General features: G+C 39.3%; 1 protein-coding gene across 1 annotated transcript in view; it reads left to right on the plus strand.

Moving 5' to 3' along the window:
* The window catches only part of necab2 (N-terminal EF-hand calcium binding protein 2), a 179971-nt gene that overhangs the window by 159315 nt on the left and 1953 nt on the right, over nucleotides 1-18703 (plus strand). The window contains exons 9-12 of the mRNA XM_061676991.1: nucleotides 325-381; nucleotides 11228-11340; nucleotides 13532-13609; nucleotides 14134-14225. Of these exons, the coding sequence (XP_061532975.1) occupies nucleotides 325-381; nucleotides 11228-11340; nucleotides 13532-13609; nucleotides 14134-14225 (340 nt within the window). The remainder of the gene's footprint in view (nucleotides 1-324; nucleotides 382-11227; nucleotides 11341-13531; nucleotides 13610-14133; nucleotides 14226-18703) is intronic.

Below are 18703 nucleotides of genomic sequence, written 5' to 3' on the forward strand. Positions count from 1 at the left end.
GAATGGGCAAGAACTCTAAGAGGCACAGTATGAAGTTTCCCGCCATGGTGGTCATTGTTAACTACAAAATGGAAACCATCTTCATAGCTTATTGTCTTTCACATTGTGATTCTCATTGGCATACACCATCCATCTCCTTCCAGATCCTACTGCTATCCTGTCCCACATTTTATATAAAAAAAAAAAAAGAAAACATCACCTCTTCCTCATTCTGTTTACCATACTGTATACTATTGTAAGTCACCTTGCATGCTACCATGTGTTTCTTGCTGTCCAGATTTGTTGACTGACATGTTGTTGTTGTTGTTGTGCTTCCCCTTGCAGACAGTCTGGTTTGATCTGCACCAGAGGTTAACAGACACAGATGGCACCACAAGTGCAGTAAGTCGACACAAAACAAATAAGCGTACTAAACTTAATGCACAGCCTCAGGTGTATCATCAGTCAGAAGTGCCTTATGGAGGCAATGTCTTCTTTAGTACCTCAGAATTAGTGGTGGGCTTCACTTGGCAACGTAATTAGTGAACAGGGTGAGCGTTGGCAGCACTGTTATATAACCTGCATGGCCCTGTTTTGTGGCTTTTCAATAGGAGCTAAGCTTTGAATGATTTCCCGGGATAAAGCTTCCTTTTTTTTTTGCTGTCATCTGCACCTGATTCATTTATTGATGTTGGGTATTTTGTACAATAGTGAATTAAGTTCATGCACATCTTTTAATATCTAACACCCACGAAGGAAATAACAGATATATTTACAGTATTCATTTGAAAAGTCACAGGCAGTGTGTGAGCCTCTTTTGTTTTTCTGATGAATCATGAATAGCAATGTTTGAGCATACTGTATTTGACAACTATTCGACACTAGTTTCATTCCCTTTCACCCAAGTATATTCATTTCTGCAGAAATATTATTCTAATCTAATTCTTATTCTGTTGACTGCTACCCCAAACAATGTACTTTTTATTTTGAAGTGTAAAACTACTATTACGTTACCATAAATGTATACCTACAGTGGTACCTTGGTTTCCCAAATGTTTTGGGTTTAGCTATCCCTTGGTCTTTTTTATTTTCTTTTTTTTTTGCTTTATGTTGTGAGCCAAATTTTAAGTTATAAGCTTCAGATACTACTCGCATGCAAGAACAAAACTCACATCCAGACATTCATAAAGAAACGGCCATATTCCTGATGTCACTCACTAGCCCAAGCATCTTTAAGGCACACATTTGAGGCTTATAGCTGTTGTTGCTGTGACTCCGCTTGTCCCAACGTACAGTAATCACACTTTATGAAACTAGTTTGTTCATTTACATTCCCTTTTATTGTCTTATTGTTCTTTTGTATAATTCAGTGCTATTTTTCTTCATTAAAGGAGGTATGATGGTCCTTATTTCACTAACAAGTTGATTTGATGTATTTTTGCTCAAGAAGATGAAACTGGCAGGCATTTTCAATAATATCAATCCATTTTGGAACAAATGGTAAATGACTAATTCTCTTTGGAACCCGCCCTTTTGATTATCAAAAAAATAAAAAATACCTGGCCAATTGTTCTGTTATTTTCAAGGTGTAAATGGACATAAATAGAGCTGTCCACATACATTTTGGTGACGATTGAGCGCAGTTTTAGACATTAAGCGACAAAAAGCTTTTGGCCTTGAGACACTCGTCATCCAACGTTACGATAGCCAGCCAAGGTCCACGTCGGTCACACAATGCTACCTACAGAAATGCCTTTTTCATCCATAGGAACTTTCACACATCTTAGAGGCATTTGTGATGCAATCAATACAAAATTGAGCTGACAAAATCGCTCTATATAAGCGGAAATTAAACTGCAAGAATTACCTTATGTCTGATCACGTGGCTGTCTTCTTTCCGCAAGAAGGCATTTTAATTCACTATCACTATTTTCACTCGTTATTGTAAAAAAAAAAAAAAAAAAAACTATCCAGACTTTCAATATAGTCAGAAATTACACCACAGAATGCAGAGAAGTACTATGTGGAAATGTCATCGGCTCCTGCTCATTCGTGTCAGGCTGTGACAGGTCCAAAATGTGGGCGGCCCAAAATCTGGCTGAACATCATATATTTTATCAAAAAACGAGCCAAAAATGACCACTGAGTCTGTTTTTTTTTTTTTTTCACCTAGCAATGGGCAGAGTGCTGCTTCTTGTCTCACATTTGTAAAAGGCAAACTAAACATATTAGTTTGCATTTCTATAGCAGAAAATAATCATGCAATAATTACCTCTTGCAATGAATCCATCTTTTCACCCTACCGACTGTCCTTCAAATGAGAATAAAAAACGTTCCAGACTCACATGGTGGGAGGCGGGGGCTAGGCATAGCCCACATCATATCAAAGCGACGGCTCTGTTGTTGTAATGAAGAATTCCAGTCGAGGGAGCAACAAAATCCACGCACTGCAGCTCGAGTATAACAAAAAAATACAATTAATTAATAAAAGTATTAAATACCACAAATAAATAAATACAGTCATGCCATTTGATAGTTGTGTGTCCATGCTTGTGTTTAAAACAGTGCCCCTCTGAATAAACTCTGGCCCCAGCCTGGCCCCTCAGTAAATTGGTCGAAAACTGCCACTGCATCCTGGATGAAAAACCTGTTCCAGAGTGCAGCTGACCTCAGACTGGGGCGACGATTCAACTTTCAAGCAAAGGCAAAGCAAGACATCTTTATTTATAGAGTGTATTTAATACATACACGAGGTAAACTCAATGTAGGTGATTAAAAAGTACAGTATGTAAAAAAAAACTTTTAAAAACAAAGAGTAAAAGACACTTAAAAACAAAGTACAGAAATAAAAGAGAGCTTACTAAAATGTTTTAGTTTTTCTTTCAGTAGGACAACAACCCTAATCACACAGCCCATATAAGGGGTGGCTTCAGGGCGATGAATGTGAATGTCCTTAAGTGGCCCCGCCAGAGCCCAGACTTGAATCTGATTAAACATTTGTAGAGAGATCTGAAAATGCCTGCCCATCGGCGCTTTCTATCCAACCTAATTGAGCTTAACAGGTGCTGCAAAGCAGGATGAGTGAAACTGCCCCAAGACAGGTGTGCCCAGGTTGTAGCATCATTAAAAATACGGGTGTAAAAATAAGGCTGTAATTGCTGCTAAAAAGTGCATCAACAATGTATTGAGCAAAGGTTCTGAATATTTAAGAGTATCTTTATGTGATTTCATAGTTTTTTGTTTTTAATACATTTGCAAATATTTCAATTACACTTTTTTGATGTTTTCCGTATGTGACGTGTGTAATTTTAAGAAGAAAAAAATCTTGATACGAAAAATAAGATAAAAAAGAAAGGCTACTGGAGAATTGACTGTGATGCTCAGCTATAGCTTTCACAAATTCAGCTTCTTAGAAAGTAATGAAAGATGGAAAATAAATCCAATTAACTGGAGAGATTGTGCGTGAAGTAGCAGCCACAGGACTACACACGACTAAGTAGTCTTGTGATTTCTGGGTTGAAGTTGCTGAGGTGGCAAGTGCCACCGCACAGGAGAGTATAGACCGTAATGTGAATGAGACACACTTTGGAACCAGTAAGGAGATGGATTACTGTAGATGCATTTTGCTTGTCGTGGGCTATCGTGAGGAGTGAACATGAGGCTATTAATGATGTGTGGTATTTGAAGTGCAGTAGACCAAGCCCATTTGTTGTATCTGCTCAGTCTTTTGATCCTCTGGAGGCACCTCAAAGTGAAGAGAGAAGAAGCAAGAAGAAGAAGATAAGGTGGCTGAATAATGGAATGGCAAATGCAACTCGGCTAAGCTGGGCAGCGAAGAGATTATGGTGTTATAAGAAGGAAGTAATAGAAAAGAAGGAATGAGAAAGTGTTGAAGCCACACTGAGAGAACTGGTTTCTCTTTCTTAAAAAAAGGCATTATTTTAGAAGTCCCTCAGATGTTTTTAACGTCATAATTTTTTCTTTTTTCCTTCTGTTTTTTTTTCCCAGCCCTATATTTGTCACAATGAAGCACATAATTAACTGCACTCAATGCTTCTCTGCACATAACACCCACCTACTCCAACACTAATTTCCTATCTGGCAGAAGCGCAGCCTGTGATTGCTCTTTGTTTTGTTTAATCTTTCAAGAAGATAAATGACATTGGACAACTGACTTTCTGGGATGGACGCCTTCTGTACCAGCAACCATACAAATAGGACTACCCTATGTCTCAATTAATTGCTGGGTACAGTATCATTTTAAACAAATAAATACCTCCCCTCACAAAGATTCAGGAAAAATGAACTGACACTAGGTAGCTAGAATTATGTTTAAACTTTACTCATTGCACATAAAAGGACACGCAAATAGGAACTGCTCATGTGAGTGAAGTTGTACTTTCCAGTCCCACTGATTTGCTGTATCTCAGAGAGCTTCAGAAATTAAAAGATTGGAATAACACTAGTATAACAAACATCAATATGAGTTATTGCAGGACCCTTCAATCTTGGCACTATGGTTAAGTTCCCACTCAGTGATTGTGGGAATGTGCTTGTGAATAGTTGCGCATCGCTATATGTGCGCTATGATTGACTGGCGACTAGTTCAGGTAGGGCGTAGCCTGCCTTATGCCTGAAGTCAGGACCCGAGTGAGGATAAGCAGTAAGGAAAATGGATGGATGGATGGATGGATGATTTTTCATATGACGAATAAGGTGTTAACACCAATGCTGCCTGCCAACAGAAAATTATTATAGCATAATGAATAGATTAGATATGATTACCAATAGTTCGCCAAATCCCAGTAGTTCGCCAAATCCCAATAGTTCGCCAAATCCCAGAATACATCACATCCCCCTCCAATATCCCCCTCCACAACTTCTCATTTTCAGGTCTGTATTTGTTCACTTTAAACAAGGTATTTGACTAATAACAAATTAACATGAATTTCTAATGATTATATTGTTTTGTGAGCAGCACGGCAGTACATGGGGTTTAGCATTAACACTGAAGACTCAAAAGTGCACGTGGCATCTACTAATGACACGCATCTGGTGGCTTGCAAGTTCAAATACAGTATCTTTAAATAAACATTTATAATGAACGATCACCGGTTCTTATATTGTTTAAGATAAAAAAATTAAAAAATAATTATTTTAAAATTAATATTGGAACCTATGTATTATTTGAAATAATATCTTAGTATTGATTGATTGAGTGACAATAAAAACGTCATAACTACGATGTGGCCCGTGACAAAAATGTTTGACACCCCTGCTCTGTACTGTACATCTGTGTTTGGTAGTCAACTCACATATGCACAGGCACCATAACCCTGTTGGCAATTCTAAGGATGTACTATATGGTCAGATGCATCAAATGCAAACAGGACAGTCCATTTGCTGCAAGAGAAAACAGACAATTGCACGCACACATTCTACATACCTCTTCCAATTGCCATTAGCTGTCTCTCTGAGTCAGCATGCATTATTTTGCTACGAATCAGAAAGTCAATATTACTAAGGTACCACAGACAGGATAGAGAGCGAGAGAGGGAGAGGTAATTTGGGTTGGGCAAAAGGGACAACATATCGTTTCACTTTGGCAGTGAGCAAGTGAAAGTCACAACGCAACTGTACCTGGTTTATAAAATAAAGAGCATTAAAAGTACTCTTCAGCAGAAGTGTAGCTAGTACAATACTGTCAGGTCATGACAGAATTGAAGAAGAGCAACACAGAGGCTCGAATACAGAGAATATATGTCTATTTCATGTTCTTTTTCTTTCTTTCTTTCTTTTCGCCCAAAGCGTAAGGGGCACACATCAATCACTCGTTCCACTTTTTCTACAATGTGGTGCGTAACCTAGAAAATAGTCCATTCATACCAACATTATGCACCCGGATCATAAGTTGGCCCAGAACATCTAGCCCAAGTGTGTTTTGTTCTTGGCTTGATGCTCAGACATGCAAATCACATATATATTTGTTCTTTACTTGATTTCATATGTAATTGTCCTTCCTCTCATATTAGGCTCTACATTAGGTGTAGATATGTAAATTAGGATCTGTGGATGTTGATGGGACTGTGATTCCATTTGTACTTGCATTTGTATTTATGCATGTACACGTCATTGTTGTCACACAGCCCACAACTAAGTCTTGCTTTTAGCTCCCAGAATTGACTTTGGATTTTGGTGACAGCCTACAAGAATATAGTAGTTACGAACATTACTCGTCGTAAAGATCAACCCTTTATATTACATATTTTGTATTCATTTATAATTCAGTTAGTTGCAAATGATTGTTGAATATCCAATAACTCTTTAAGTTCACTCTGTAGGGAAATTGTTATTACATAGTGTTTTTAAATGAAACTTTGGCTGATTGATTGAGTGTGCAGAAACCTTTAAATAACCACTGTTCACAACTCTGAACATTCAGCTTAACACTGATGCTAGATCTAAAAAACACGAATTGTGTCCAGGCTGGTACATTAATATTATAGACTTCTGAAGTAGGTTATCTAGGTTGCCTTGGCAATGGCAGAACCACAATTATCATTATCAGAGCAACATTTCTTCTTTTCTACAGCTTGGCACCCCGCTGTATGTAAACTGCTGCTTCCCATTGTAATTTTATTTTCTACTGCAGCAATGAGCAGGTCAGGACACCATCAACCATATTCCAGTCTTACAGATAATACTGCAGTCCAAAGAACAATATTCAATTTGTTCCTGAACTAATCAAGAGCTTCTGGCAAGAAACCTGCAATCTCTCGGGTCTGAATGACTACAGGTCTGTCTCCCTGACATCTGTGGTTATAAAATCCTTTGAACGCCAGCCCCTGCTGGACCCCCTGCAGTTTGCGTACTGAGCAAACAGGTCTGTGGATGACGCAGTCAACATGAGACTGCACTTCAACCTAGAACACCTCGACGGCGCAGGGACCTACGCGAGGATCCTGTTCGTAGACTTCAGCTCAGCGTTCAACACCATCATCCCCGAACTCCTGTCCTCCAAGCTTCTCCAGCTCAGCGTCTCGCCTGCCATCTGCCATTGGATTTACAGCTTCCTGACAGGCAGGACACACAAGGTGAAGCTCGGGGACACCAACTCATCTACACGCACCACCAGCACGGGGACCACCCTAGGTTGTGTCCTCTCTCTTCTGCTCTTCTGTCTCTACACGAACAACTGGACCTCAAAGCACCCAGCTGTCAAGCTCCTGAAGTTTGGAGACGACACCACAGTCATCGGCCTCATCAAAGACGGTGACGAATCTGCGTATCGACAGGAAGTTGAGCGGCTGGAACTGTGGTGCGGCCGACACAACCTGGAGCTGAACACACTCAAGACTGTAGAGATGATCGTGGCCTTCAGGAGGCGTCCTTCACCACAGCTACCCATCACGCTGTCCAACTGCCCTGTGTCAACCATCGAGACCTTCAAGTTCCTGGGAATTAGTCTCTCAGGACAAGAAGTGGGATATCAACATCAACTCCATCCTCAAAAAGGCCCAGGACAAGATGTACTTCCTGCGGCTTCTGAGGAAGCACGGCCTGCCACAGGAACTGTTGTGGCAGTTCTACACAGCGGTCATCGAATCAGTCCTGTGTTCATCCATCACAGTCTTGTTTGGTGCTGCCACAAAAAAAGGACGAACTCCGACTGCAACGGACAATCAGGACTGCCGGAAAAATCGTAGGTACCCCCCTTCCCACTGTTGAGGACTTGCACGTTACCAGAACTAAGACAAGAGCATGCAAAATCCTCTTGGACCCTCCACATCCTGGTCACCACCTCTTCCAGCTCCTTCCCTCAGGTAGGCGCCATCGATCAATGCAAACTAAAACAAGCAGACATTCCAACAGCTTCTTCCCTCTTGCCATTAGATTGCTAGAGGGTAAGTCACTCTCCGAAGTGTGTTTTTATGTATTTATGTCTCAAAAGTATTTATTGTCAAGATGGCTGTCTGTTGTCGTACTAGAGTGGCTCCGGCTACTGGAGACAAATTCCTTGTGTGTTTTTGACAAATAAAGAGGATTCTGCTTCTGATTCTGATTTTTATTAGAATAAATGAGGGATTGGTTAAGCCAAAGTGAGATGTGAGAACATAAGAGGAAGCGGTCAGAGTTGAATGTCAGCAAAGAGAGAAATGAGAAAAAGAAAGATGAGTGAAAATAAAGAGACATGAAATTGATTAGTGAAAAGCAAAGTAAAAGTGTGTAAGAGAAGTGGTTGAGGGGAAAGAAATAGAGGGTCTCTGTAGAAGGGAGTGGGAGGGTTTTCCGAGGAGAATCGGAATGTTGTAGAGCTTTGAGGTGTCAAGAAGTGGGCCAACAAAGAGAAGTGGGAAAGAAGGCTTGAGGACAAAACCGAATGGGGGAGCATGTGGGAGGGGTGGAGAGCAAAATGAAATGTGAGCTGAAGACCTCGGTGTGAGTATTCCTCAGTTGCCATGGTAACGCTAGCCTGATTCCCCTCCCAACTACACATCCTCATAGGTTATTCCGCCTCTATTCTATAGACTATAACTACTGATACTGTGCATTAATGCGCACACTGAAAACTGTGTGAGAGCCTTCATGGATTGTTCACTTTTGAGTCTTTACCATGCCTCATTGATTATTATAACAATGAAAAATATAGCTTGATACAATTGCATGCTGAAAACAAACAATGGAGAATAAATAGGAGAGAATAGAATATGAGGTACACAAGATGAATAGAAGAGAAGAGAAGGTATATTGAGATTGGCGTGCAAATCCAGGTTTGTGTTTCAAGAAGGAGAAATAAAAAAATAGAATGGAAAACTAAATAACGTAAAAGCTACAATAATCAATAGTTACACAGTGCAAATGGCAGTAAGGTACGCGTGTATGTATGGTAGCAGCAAAGCGGGGATGTTTAAAGTACAACGCTAAGTGCAGTTCCGTGAAAATTTTGAGAATAATTTGCAGCAAATCTCTGACGAGTCCATGTAAATTTAAATAATAAAAATAAAAAATTAACCTTGAGTGAAAAAAACTTTAAAAATACCCATGAATTGCAGCTATTTTAGATGATGATTGACTTTATTCAGAAATCTCGCTCAAAGGAATACTTCAATACAATCACGACAACAAACATTTTTAAAACGCAATCTTCCTTGGAGCTCCTACTAGTCGGATCTGAATTTAAAACATCCATCTATCCATCATTTTTTTTTTTTATATCGCTTGATGTAATTTGTGTTGCGGGTAAGCTTGAGACTATGCCAGCTGACTGACATTAATTAACCAGAGCTGCAAATTCTACCAACATTAATTGTATCTTGTATCTCCGGAGAGATTGAGAGTATACATGCACACTCCACACAGATCTGTTCCAACTGAGATTCGAACCTAGATCTCAGGACTCTGAGACTGAAATGCTACCCCTAATGCACCGTACCAGAGTAACAACTATGCATGAATACTGTAAATAATATAGAAGCAATATTCTATATTATGCATATATAGCTATATATGCATAGATTACTGATAGAAGCTAATGTCATACAACCTGGCATAGCAAAGAGTGGCACAGTGTGTATTTTGCATGGCAGCAAGTGGATTCCCATTTGAATCTGTCTCTGCGTCTTTCATTATGGAGTTTGACTGGAGTTTGACCGTCTATGTGGGCTCTCCCAAGGAACAAATAAATGAACTGAAAGGTTGTAATGGTAGATCATTACAGACTCACTGTTTAAACCTCCCACTGGGAATAATAACAGTTTACTCAGTCAGCAAACACTTTGGCATGGTTTTATTTTTGATAATACACTATCATTAATTAAATCACACAAGTTAACTCAAGTATTTTTGGTTTGCATTCCTTCCAGTTCATAGAACATTGAGTGGGGTTGTGTTGGGGTCAACCTTGTGCATGCCAATGTGTATGTGACAGATGGAGAGACAGATGTTGTATTATATATATATATATCAACAAATAGACAGATGTCTAAATTTTATGTTTGTGAATGGACAGCCAGAAATGTGCTTTATTTGTGTTTGCAAAGGCGGCACGGTGGATGACTGGTTACACATCTGCCTCACAGTTCTGAGGACCCGGATTCAAATCCGGCCTCGCCTTTGCATGTTCTCCCCGTGCCTGCGTGGGTTTTCTCCGGGTACTCCAGTTTCCTCCCACATCCAAAAACGTGTGGTAGGTTAATTGAAGACTCTCAATTGCCCTTAGGTGTGAATGTAAGTGTGAATGGTTGTTTGTTTATATGTGCCCTGCAATTGGCTGGCGACCAGTTCGGGGGGTAGCCCGCCTCTTGCCTGAAGATAGCTGGGATAGGCTCCAGTACACCTGTGACCCTTGTGAGGATAAGCGCTATGGAAAATGAATGAATGAAAGAATGTGTTTGCAAATAGACTGTATGAGAATGTAAAGGCAGATGTTTGCATTACATAGTATCTGATAGTATCTCATTGTGATGATTATCCACTTAAACGGATAATGGTCTTTACTATTGACCATAGTGTATCCAAATGTTTAGGAGTTATTTGGTAAAAACGATAAAATGACCATACAAAAAGCCTTCAATATGTCACAAAATTAAAAAAAATTCAAGTGTCCAAGCACGTATTTATATACAAACACAGCGGCGTAATGGCAGGTGTTCGTAGTGATGACAGCCAGCAGTGCCCGCCTCCTGCCCGATGATAGCTGGGATAGGCTCCAGCACTCCCGCGACCCTAGTGAAGAGAAGCAGCTCAGAAAATGGATGGATGCATGGATGAATCACTTACCAGAGGTGGCTGCTCTCTACAAGGATCATTACAACAATCGATTCTAGCAATACAAGCCTACACACATATAACCGCACTAGTTTCACTCGTTATTGTCTGAGAGAGAAAAAAAACCAAAAACATCCAGACTTAGGGGAGTTAACAATAGTGTACCTTACATTTCCCATCATTCCCCAAGAACCCCACCCCCACCCTGCATCTCTTCTAAAAAGGGAGTCTACACAAATTCCCCATCTTAACAGCAATGCTTGTCATGCCATTACACAATAGAAAACCCTTTCACACAGCTTTTTTTTTGTAATTTTTTTTTTTTTTTTTTTTGTGGCCACACGTAATGCACATGCCAAAAACTGCTACTGATGGTTTCCAAGAACTTGAAATCCTGAGAACCTAAAAATATTTAATTCAGTCAAACTTTGTCTGCATGGCGTAAACACAATGATTTTCAATAGCGATTTTCTGTGTGCAGTCATTATTGCTGATCCGTCAGGAGATGGTGGTTTCCCAGAAGAAGCTTGGTGACTATTGTGAGGCTCTGAAGCAATACCTGAAGAATGTTTCCACTCAGAGAGACTGCTTTCAGTAAGTCTCCTCGCATCTTCTTCATTCCCGCTTTTCAGAAAGAATGTTATTTTACATGGTTTCACTTTCCTTCATTCTTCCTAATGAATACCTGTAATATTTCTTCCCCTCTGGCCCCAATGAGAACTGAATACAACACAGTAAGAAAACACTGCTGTTTAGGTTATGCAATACCGTCATTGTGGCGGCACGGTCTTCGACTGGTTAGAGCGTCTGCCTCACAGTTCTGAGGACCGGGGTTCAATCCCCGGCCCCGCCTGTGTGGAGTTTGCATGTTCTCCCCGTGCCTGCGTGGGTTTTCTCCGGGCACTCCGGTTTCCTCCCACATCCCAATAACATGCATGAATTGGAGACTCTAAATTGCCCGTAGGTGTGAATGTGAGTGCGAATGGTTGTTTGTTTGTATGTGCCCTGCGATTGGCTGGCAACCAGTTCAGAGTGTACCCCGCCTTCTGCCCGATGATAGCTGGGATAGGCTCCAGCACGCCCACGACCCTAGTGAGGATACGCGGAACGGAAGATGAATGAATGAATGAATACCGTCATTTTCATTTCACTTTATGTTCACGTTATACACATATGATACCGCTTCCTATTTATAATCACTGTACTTTTTCTTTTTAGTTTAAAGGTATATTATTATTATTATTATCATTATTATAACTTTTCAGTGATTCAGTTTATCTTTCCCTCATACAATACCCTTAAGCATTGCTGCACTGTAACTCATATGTATTGTGTCTATATGTTACATATTCCCAGTATTATATTATTTTCAATTAAATCCTATTCACATACAATAACCAGGAAAATGTTTTAATTAGTGGAACACTGATTAGTGCGTTCATACCACAACTGCGGTGAATGGCCTGATCTAAATGAATTAATCATCTTATTGATATCCCGACTGTGAAAATACATCTTTTATATCACTTTTTTTATTCTGTTCATTTAAGTAGAATTGTCTGCCATCGTCTGATATGGTGAAAATGTGTAGTGTAAAAAAAAAATCCCATTCAATGTGTTCTTTTGTAATTCTTAAATCTTCTTGAAATTGAACCGAACTTGTGTGATAACAGGTAATCTGAGCAGGCACACATCCATAAACAATTTCATGCCCTACAAGTACAAGAATTGCAAGCACCTAACGTATCTGCAAAAAATAAACACTGCAAACCCTCACTGAAAAGTACTTGCAATTTAAAAATGCTCTCATATAAGACCTTACAATATTTGGTATAAAGGGATGTCTATGTCTATTTGGGTCATGTATAGTCAATGTCGTCTTTGAATATACTGTACATAGCCATTTGCTCGCCTGCAACTTGAATGTCAGCACAACAAGGCACATAACACGAGCCCGTTAAAGCTCTGCATGAATTTTTAATGGAGTGTGATTTGCTAGTTCACATAAGCAGCAGCAGTTTTCACTTTTGAGAATTGGTTTAGACATCCCATGACACGCAAGAGGGCTTGGTCAGCGACAAGTAATGGTAGCAAATGCGCAGTCCGAGAGTGTGAACAGAATTACCTTATCGGACATCACCTACCTACAGTAGATATATAAATGGATATATATATTTTACATTATTTAGTTTTCCATTCTATATAAAGTTTGTGATTTTTCGAGAGGCTTCTATTCTAGATTATGACTCTTTTTAAACATTAAATATCAAACTTCTTCTTCGTCCAAGCTTTTTCCCTTTTACCCCAAAAATGGAAAAAGCTTGCCGTTGAAAAAAAATAGTAGACTGTGTTTGCTTTTAGGTTTATATATATATATATATATATATATATATATATATATATATATATATATATATATATATTTATTTATTTTTTTGTATGATGCAATGTATTTACAAGTTCTGTGCTATATACCGGAAACTACCGAGAACTACTACTTCGAGGATAAAGTCCTAGAATTATGAGAATGAAGAATTACAAGAATAAGACAAATGTTGGAATGGAGAATTTAGTTTTTCATTTTCTTTTTCTTGTTGTTTGTTTTTTGCAATTTTTCCCACCCCAAGAGAAGCCTATGCAAAAAGAACAAACTTTCCCCCCCCCAATTTTTTTTTTTTTAATATTTCAGTATATTTCAACTCAAACTATGATCTTTTGTCTGTTTCTTCTTCTTCTTCTTCTTCTTCTTCTTCTTTTGTCCTGCTCGTGTCTGTCTCTTTTCCAGTGTAACTGCCGTGCGTCTGCCAGATGGTTTATCCTTTGTTGTCTATGAGTTCTGGGACGGAGAGGAGGAGTGGAAGAGGTATGATACTAGTTAGATGAATTTCATGATTTCCTGTGGCAAATTGCAAAGTACTGCCTTCATTAGAATGCACAGGAAATAATGCTTAGCAAATGTAGAATCAGGAGGACCCGTCTCTCCATACTATTTCTCCCACTTTGCATGTTTGACATTTTAATCTTTATTGCCGTTCATTACAGCTTTTACAGCTTAATTACCGTATTCCTAGCGGTGTTGTTTTAGTTTAGGAGAAATTTTCTTGCATTCGTTAAATTAATTCAAATGAATTATCTGGTTTATGAATGGCTGAAGCACTTGAGATTTGTCAAGGCTGCTGACGTTGAAACTGCCTGCTGCTTCAAGTTTATGTCACTCACGTACAGTACCAGATACTCACTGTCATTAATATTTTAACTCCTACAGGAATTGCTGAGGGCTATATTTTGCGGGCTGAGCCTGTATGTATGTGTGTGTGTGTGAGTGTGCGGATGGACTGTACAGTATGTGCAAACTCAAAGCACATGTGCTCGCCACTGTGTTTCCAGGCACCTTCAGTCAGGCCCCAATAAAGCCTTTCAGCATGTGAAAGTGGACACGCTGTGCCAGCCAGAGGCCATTTCCTCTGTCGCCGTGCCAGGTTAGTGCTTGAAAGTGACAAACAAAAGATGGGAAAGAGGCCATACAGCTTTCTTGTTTTGTAAATTACAAGTCCATTAGGATTCAACAATCTCAATCAAATTGTGAAAATGCTGAAATGCTTCCACATTTATCAGCCAATTCAAACCATTCTAACTTCAAAAGATTGATTACCGGAAGAGGTAGGTACTGGTGGAGGTGATAAAACTCATCGCTGTTTGGACGAGAGCGAGGACCTGATTGGACGCTTTGACCAGGAAGTTATTGAGTTATTGAGTTAGTGAGCTGAGTGGCGGCAACAATAAAGGCTCGAAGCATCGATTTGCTGCTTTAATGGCTTTATTAGCTCCGCTGCACATTCAACGTCAACAGGTCCTCCGCTAATCGCTACTCTTCCCCGGTCACCGTCACGACACTTGCCACTGTGCACACTCGCACCGGTGCGCACTCCTTCCTTCTTTGCAGTCCTGTCTCACTCACACATCGACGCACACGCCCGCACACACTGAACTTGCTGTCACAATCACGTGGGACAATACCCGTAACAGAAGTATTTCGCCGTAAATTTCGACTTTAACGGTAAAATCCGACTAATGCGGAAATTCGTGTTACGTCGCCAGCGTAGGAACGGAACTCGTTCGTAAATCGAGGACTTCCCGTATAGTGGAAAATGGAAAAAACTTTCACATTTTATAAATATATGCCGCCATCTAGAGGTTATGAAAAAGCTGTACACTTTCATTCCAATATACCACCGCCACCTAGAGGTTATGGGAAAGGTTGTAGCCTCCAGTTTCATTCCAATATGACAGGGGTACGTATGACTGTGTATATGTACAGTTGTGCTCATAGGTTTAGATACCCTGGCAGAATTTGTGAAATGTTGTGTTTTTAAATACGACTGATTACTGAACAACAACTATCATTAATGTCTTTATGGTTATGTTTTGTTTAATGATAATGGTTTTCTGAAACGCTTAACGGTTTAATTTGAATCCCATTAAAATACAATTTTGTGTTTCACCTGGCCCTTCATATTTTCTTTAAAGAATTGTACCCATCTTACAAATTCTGCCTGGGTAATCAAACATATGAGCATGTTTTCTCAAGAAAATAAAAAGAAAGTGTTACGTGTTCAAATAAAGTGCTTGACGTCATAATAATTCTGTGAAAACTAACAAAATACAGATAATACTTCATATTTTAATCATATGGGTAGAAGCAAAATCATGCATTGTAAAAATGCATTATATACACCAACATGGGTGTGCATTATACACAAGAAATTACAGTATGATACATATGAGGTGATACTGTATAGATATGTTCAGGACTAATCACCATAATAATAAGTATGCACAGGCTGATGACAAATTTAAAAGAGGTTGGGCTGCATGGACGGCGTCGTCCAATCAAGTCCTCCCTCTCGTCAAATCTGCAATGAGTCTTATCATCCCACCAGTACCTCTCTCTTCCGGTAGAATAATTCAGTTGTTTTTTTCATTTGCTGTTGTGTTTAGTTATTAGTTGTTGTATTAATTTTAGTTGCTGTTGCGTTTAGTTGTTTGTTCTGGTTATTAGTCATGTGTTGTTGTTTTTTTAATTTGCCGTTGTGTTAGTTGTTTGCTGTTGTGTTTTGCGCTTTTACACCACTATAATTTTCCCCATTCCAATAATTCCCTTTCCACAATAAAATTCCAAAATTTAAGAGCTATTTAACATATCGTTGGCATCAGGCCAAAACCTCCCACGTCGAAATTTGGTAAATTTCATATTATATAGTATACAAATCTATACTATTCGTTAGTCTTCAGATGTGTGTGTTATATTTACAAATGATTGACCAATGTAAAGTGTTGAATATGGCTTGCGCTCTTTGACGATGCAATGTTAATGGTCTTAACAAACGTCATTTACAGAATTTGGGTTTCCTGACAAGTGAGGGTTTTGGAGATACGAGGATTCCACCCGAGGCCAGCGATATTCCACCCTTTTGCATTTCTTGACTGATTCAAACCATTCCAATCCCAAAATATTTACCTCATTTGGGACATCTTGGTAACTATTTATCGCATTTCCGTAATTCCCAAATTAAGAGATATTTAGTAAATTTATCCTTTTCCTCCACCATACTTCATGGATTCAAACCATTCCAACTTAAAAATATTCAGGTCATTTATCACATTCCCCAAGGTCACACTTTTTCACAATAAAATGCGCAAAATATAATAAATAAATAATATTTTAAATATACGGTATACTGTGCGTCCTCCTTCCACATTTCTCAATTGATTCAAACCATTCCAACTGCAAGTCTTACAGTGATTTGACATTTCGACAGGTAAATTAATTCCTCAGGTAATTCAGTGCAGGTGTTTGGCATTCACACACAATTTCTACAGAAATTGCATTCTCTAGTTCTGGAATATTATTGAGCTTTATAATGAAGTTGATTGGATCTTGGCAATGGACACGTACATTGATTTCATGTAATACTTGTCTTCAAATAGTTGTCTCCGCTGTTGTAGATGTCGTGCCTGAATTAGTCTCAGGCTGCGTCATACGTCCACTTGAACAAATGGTCAATGCCTCTCCACAAATAAATGCCTCCTTTTTGCCTCAGGGTGATCTGTAATAGATCAGATTATTACAGCTACCTAGATCTGAGGTAGCTGTAATAATTTTTACTCCGTTTATGTTTCCAGTTCAATAAGCCTGATTAGGTAAGTGTTTCCAGCTGATGATAGATCAGCTTAGCAGGTAGCTCCCTAATTAGGGTGACTTAATTCGCAGGTGGAAAGGGTGAAACACGACATTGAATTTGACTACAATGTAAACCAGAAACATGAACGTCTTTAAACTCACTTTTTTGTCAAAATCCACAGCAGCACATTTGTTTTCCTCCCATTCCGTAGCATCCCTAAGTTATACATCATCCATTTTCTATAGCGCTGATCCTCATTAGAATAACTTCTTCCACCACCACCACCATTAATGTGAGCTTTAACCTATACAACTCAATTGGGAAAAAAAGGTTTGTAATATATCTAGGTTGAAAAGAAACAAATCGCTTAAAATATCAAACATGAGACAAAACAAGCACACATTGTCATGTTCTTAAATCCATGCAACACTCATTCGCTCATGCTTGTCGACTTCACCCACACTGTTAAAGTCAGGTGTATTGTTAATTGCATATCTAACTGTGCTGCGTTATTTACAAGAACTATAAATAAAAGAAAATGCAAATAGCATACATGCAAATCAGTCGCCTTTCGGCGAAATTTGCCGTTTTAAACTCAAAATAGACCATTTCCGTGAATCGTACAGATCCGCTGAGTTTTTCCTGGGGGGTTCGCCGTCGCTGTCGTCATCGTAGGCTGTTTCGTACTCATGAACGCTGGCAGCTGTCGTCATCGTAGGCTGTTTCGTACTCATGAACGCTGGCAGCTAGATCCATTCCACACATTCCCCATCCACACACAGATGTCATTTCTGAATATTACTTCGCGGCGGACTAATATGCGAAAGCGCCTCGTGCTGAGGTTCCGCCTGTGCGCTCGGGACCTGCTTTGGAGTCACAGGAGTTGACGACACCAGAAAAAAAACACTTCCGCCGCTTCAGCTGTTAAGAAGTAACGGTACTTTTACTCCGTTTCAATGATGTAAATGTTGCTCGCTACTTTTATTTATCAATTATTGCTTATTTATCAACTATTTTGTGCGCGAGACTACAACTTCGACTTCCGCATCGGGCCCTGTTTGCTCCAATCCAGTTAAAGCGCTAGTGACGTTTAAGTCTCGTTCGCCAATCAAACGACACAAGAAAGTCACATGACCTCACACAACGTCTTCTATTGGGGTTCCCGGGTATTAACAATAGATAAGCTAGCCGGGTTGATTGTCGTTTCCAGTTGATGATAGATCAGAAATTACATCTGTGTGTGGATGGGGAATGTGTGGAATGAATAGTCATTACCATGAAGGCAACGGTGAGCTACTCGTGTTTACATCTAGACAAACAAAAACAACAGCTTTCATGTATTGTAGTATTTGTCTGGCACTGTCTGCCCAAATGTGGGTATTTCAGCCCATATATAACTTCAGAAAACTCCGTGCAGTAAAAAAATATTTTATTCTGTTATTTTTAATTTATTGATGTTCATGCTGTGGTTAAAAAAAATCAGAAGTTACTCACTATTTACTCAGTACTTGAGTTATTATTTCACTGTGTACTTTTTACTCTTACTCAAGTAATTTTTTTGGAGGACTACTTTTTACTTTTACTTGAGTCACATTATTGTCAAGTAACAGTACTCTGACTTGAGTGCAATATTTGGCTACTCTCCCCACCTCTGGAGCGGACATTCTCTATTGCTACACCTACGTTTAAGCAACATTGTTTTGCTCATCAGATCAGCCAGTGTCGTATTTGTTGCACTGCTCTTTTGTATTTTCGTGTTGAGGTTGCGGTCCCAG

The sequence above is a fragment of the Phycodurus eques genome, chromosome 5 (genome assembly GCF_024500275.1).
Source record: "Phycodurus eques isolate BA_2022a chromosome 5, UOR_Pequ_1.1, whole genome shotgun sequence".
Lineage (NCBI taxonomy): Eukaryota > Metazoa > Chordata > Actinopteri > Syngnathiformes > Syngnathidae > Phycodurus > Phycodurus eques.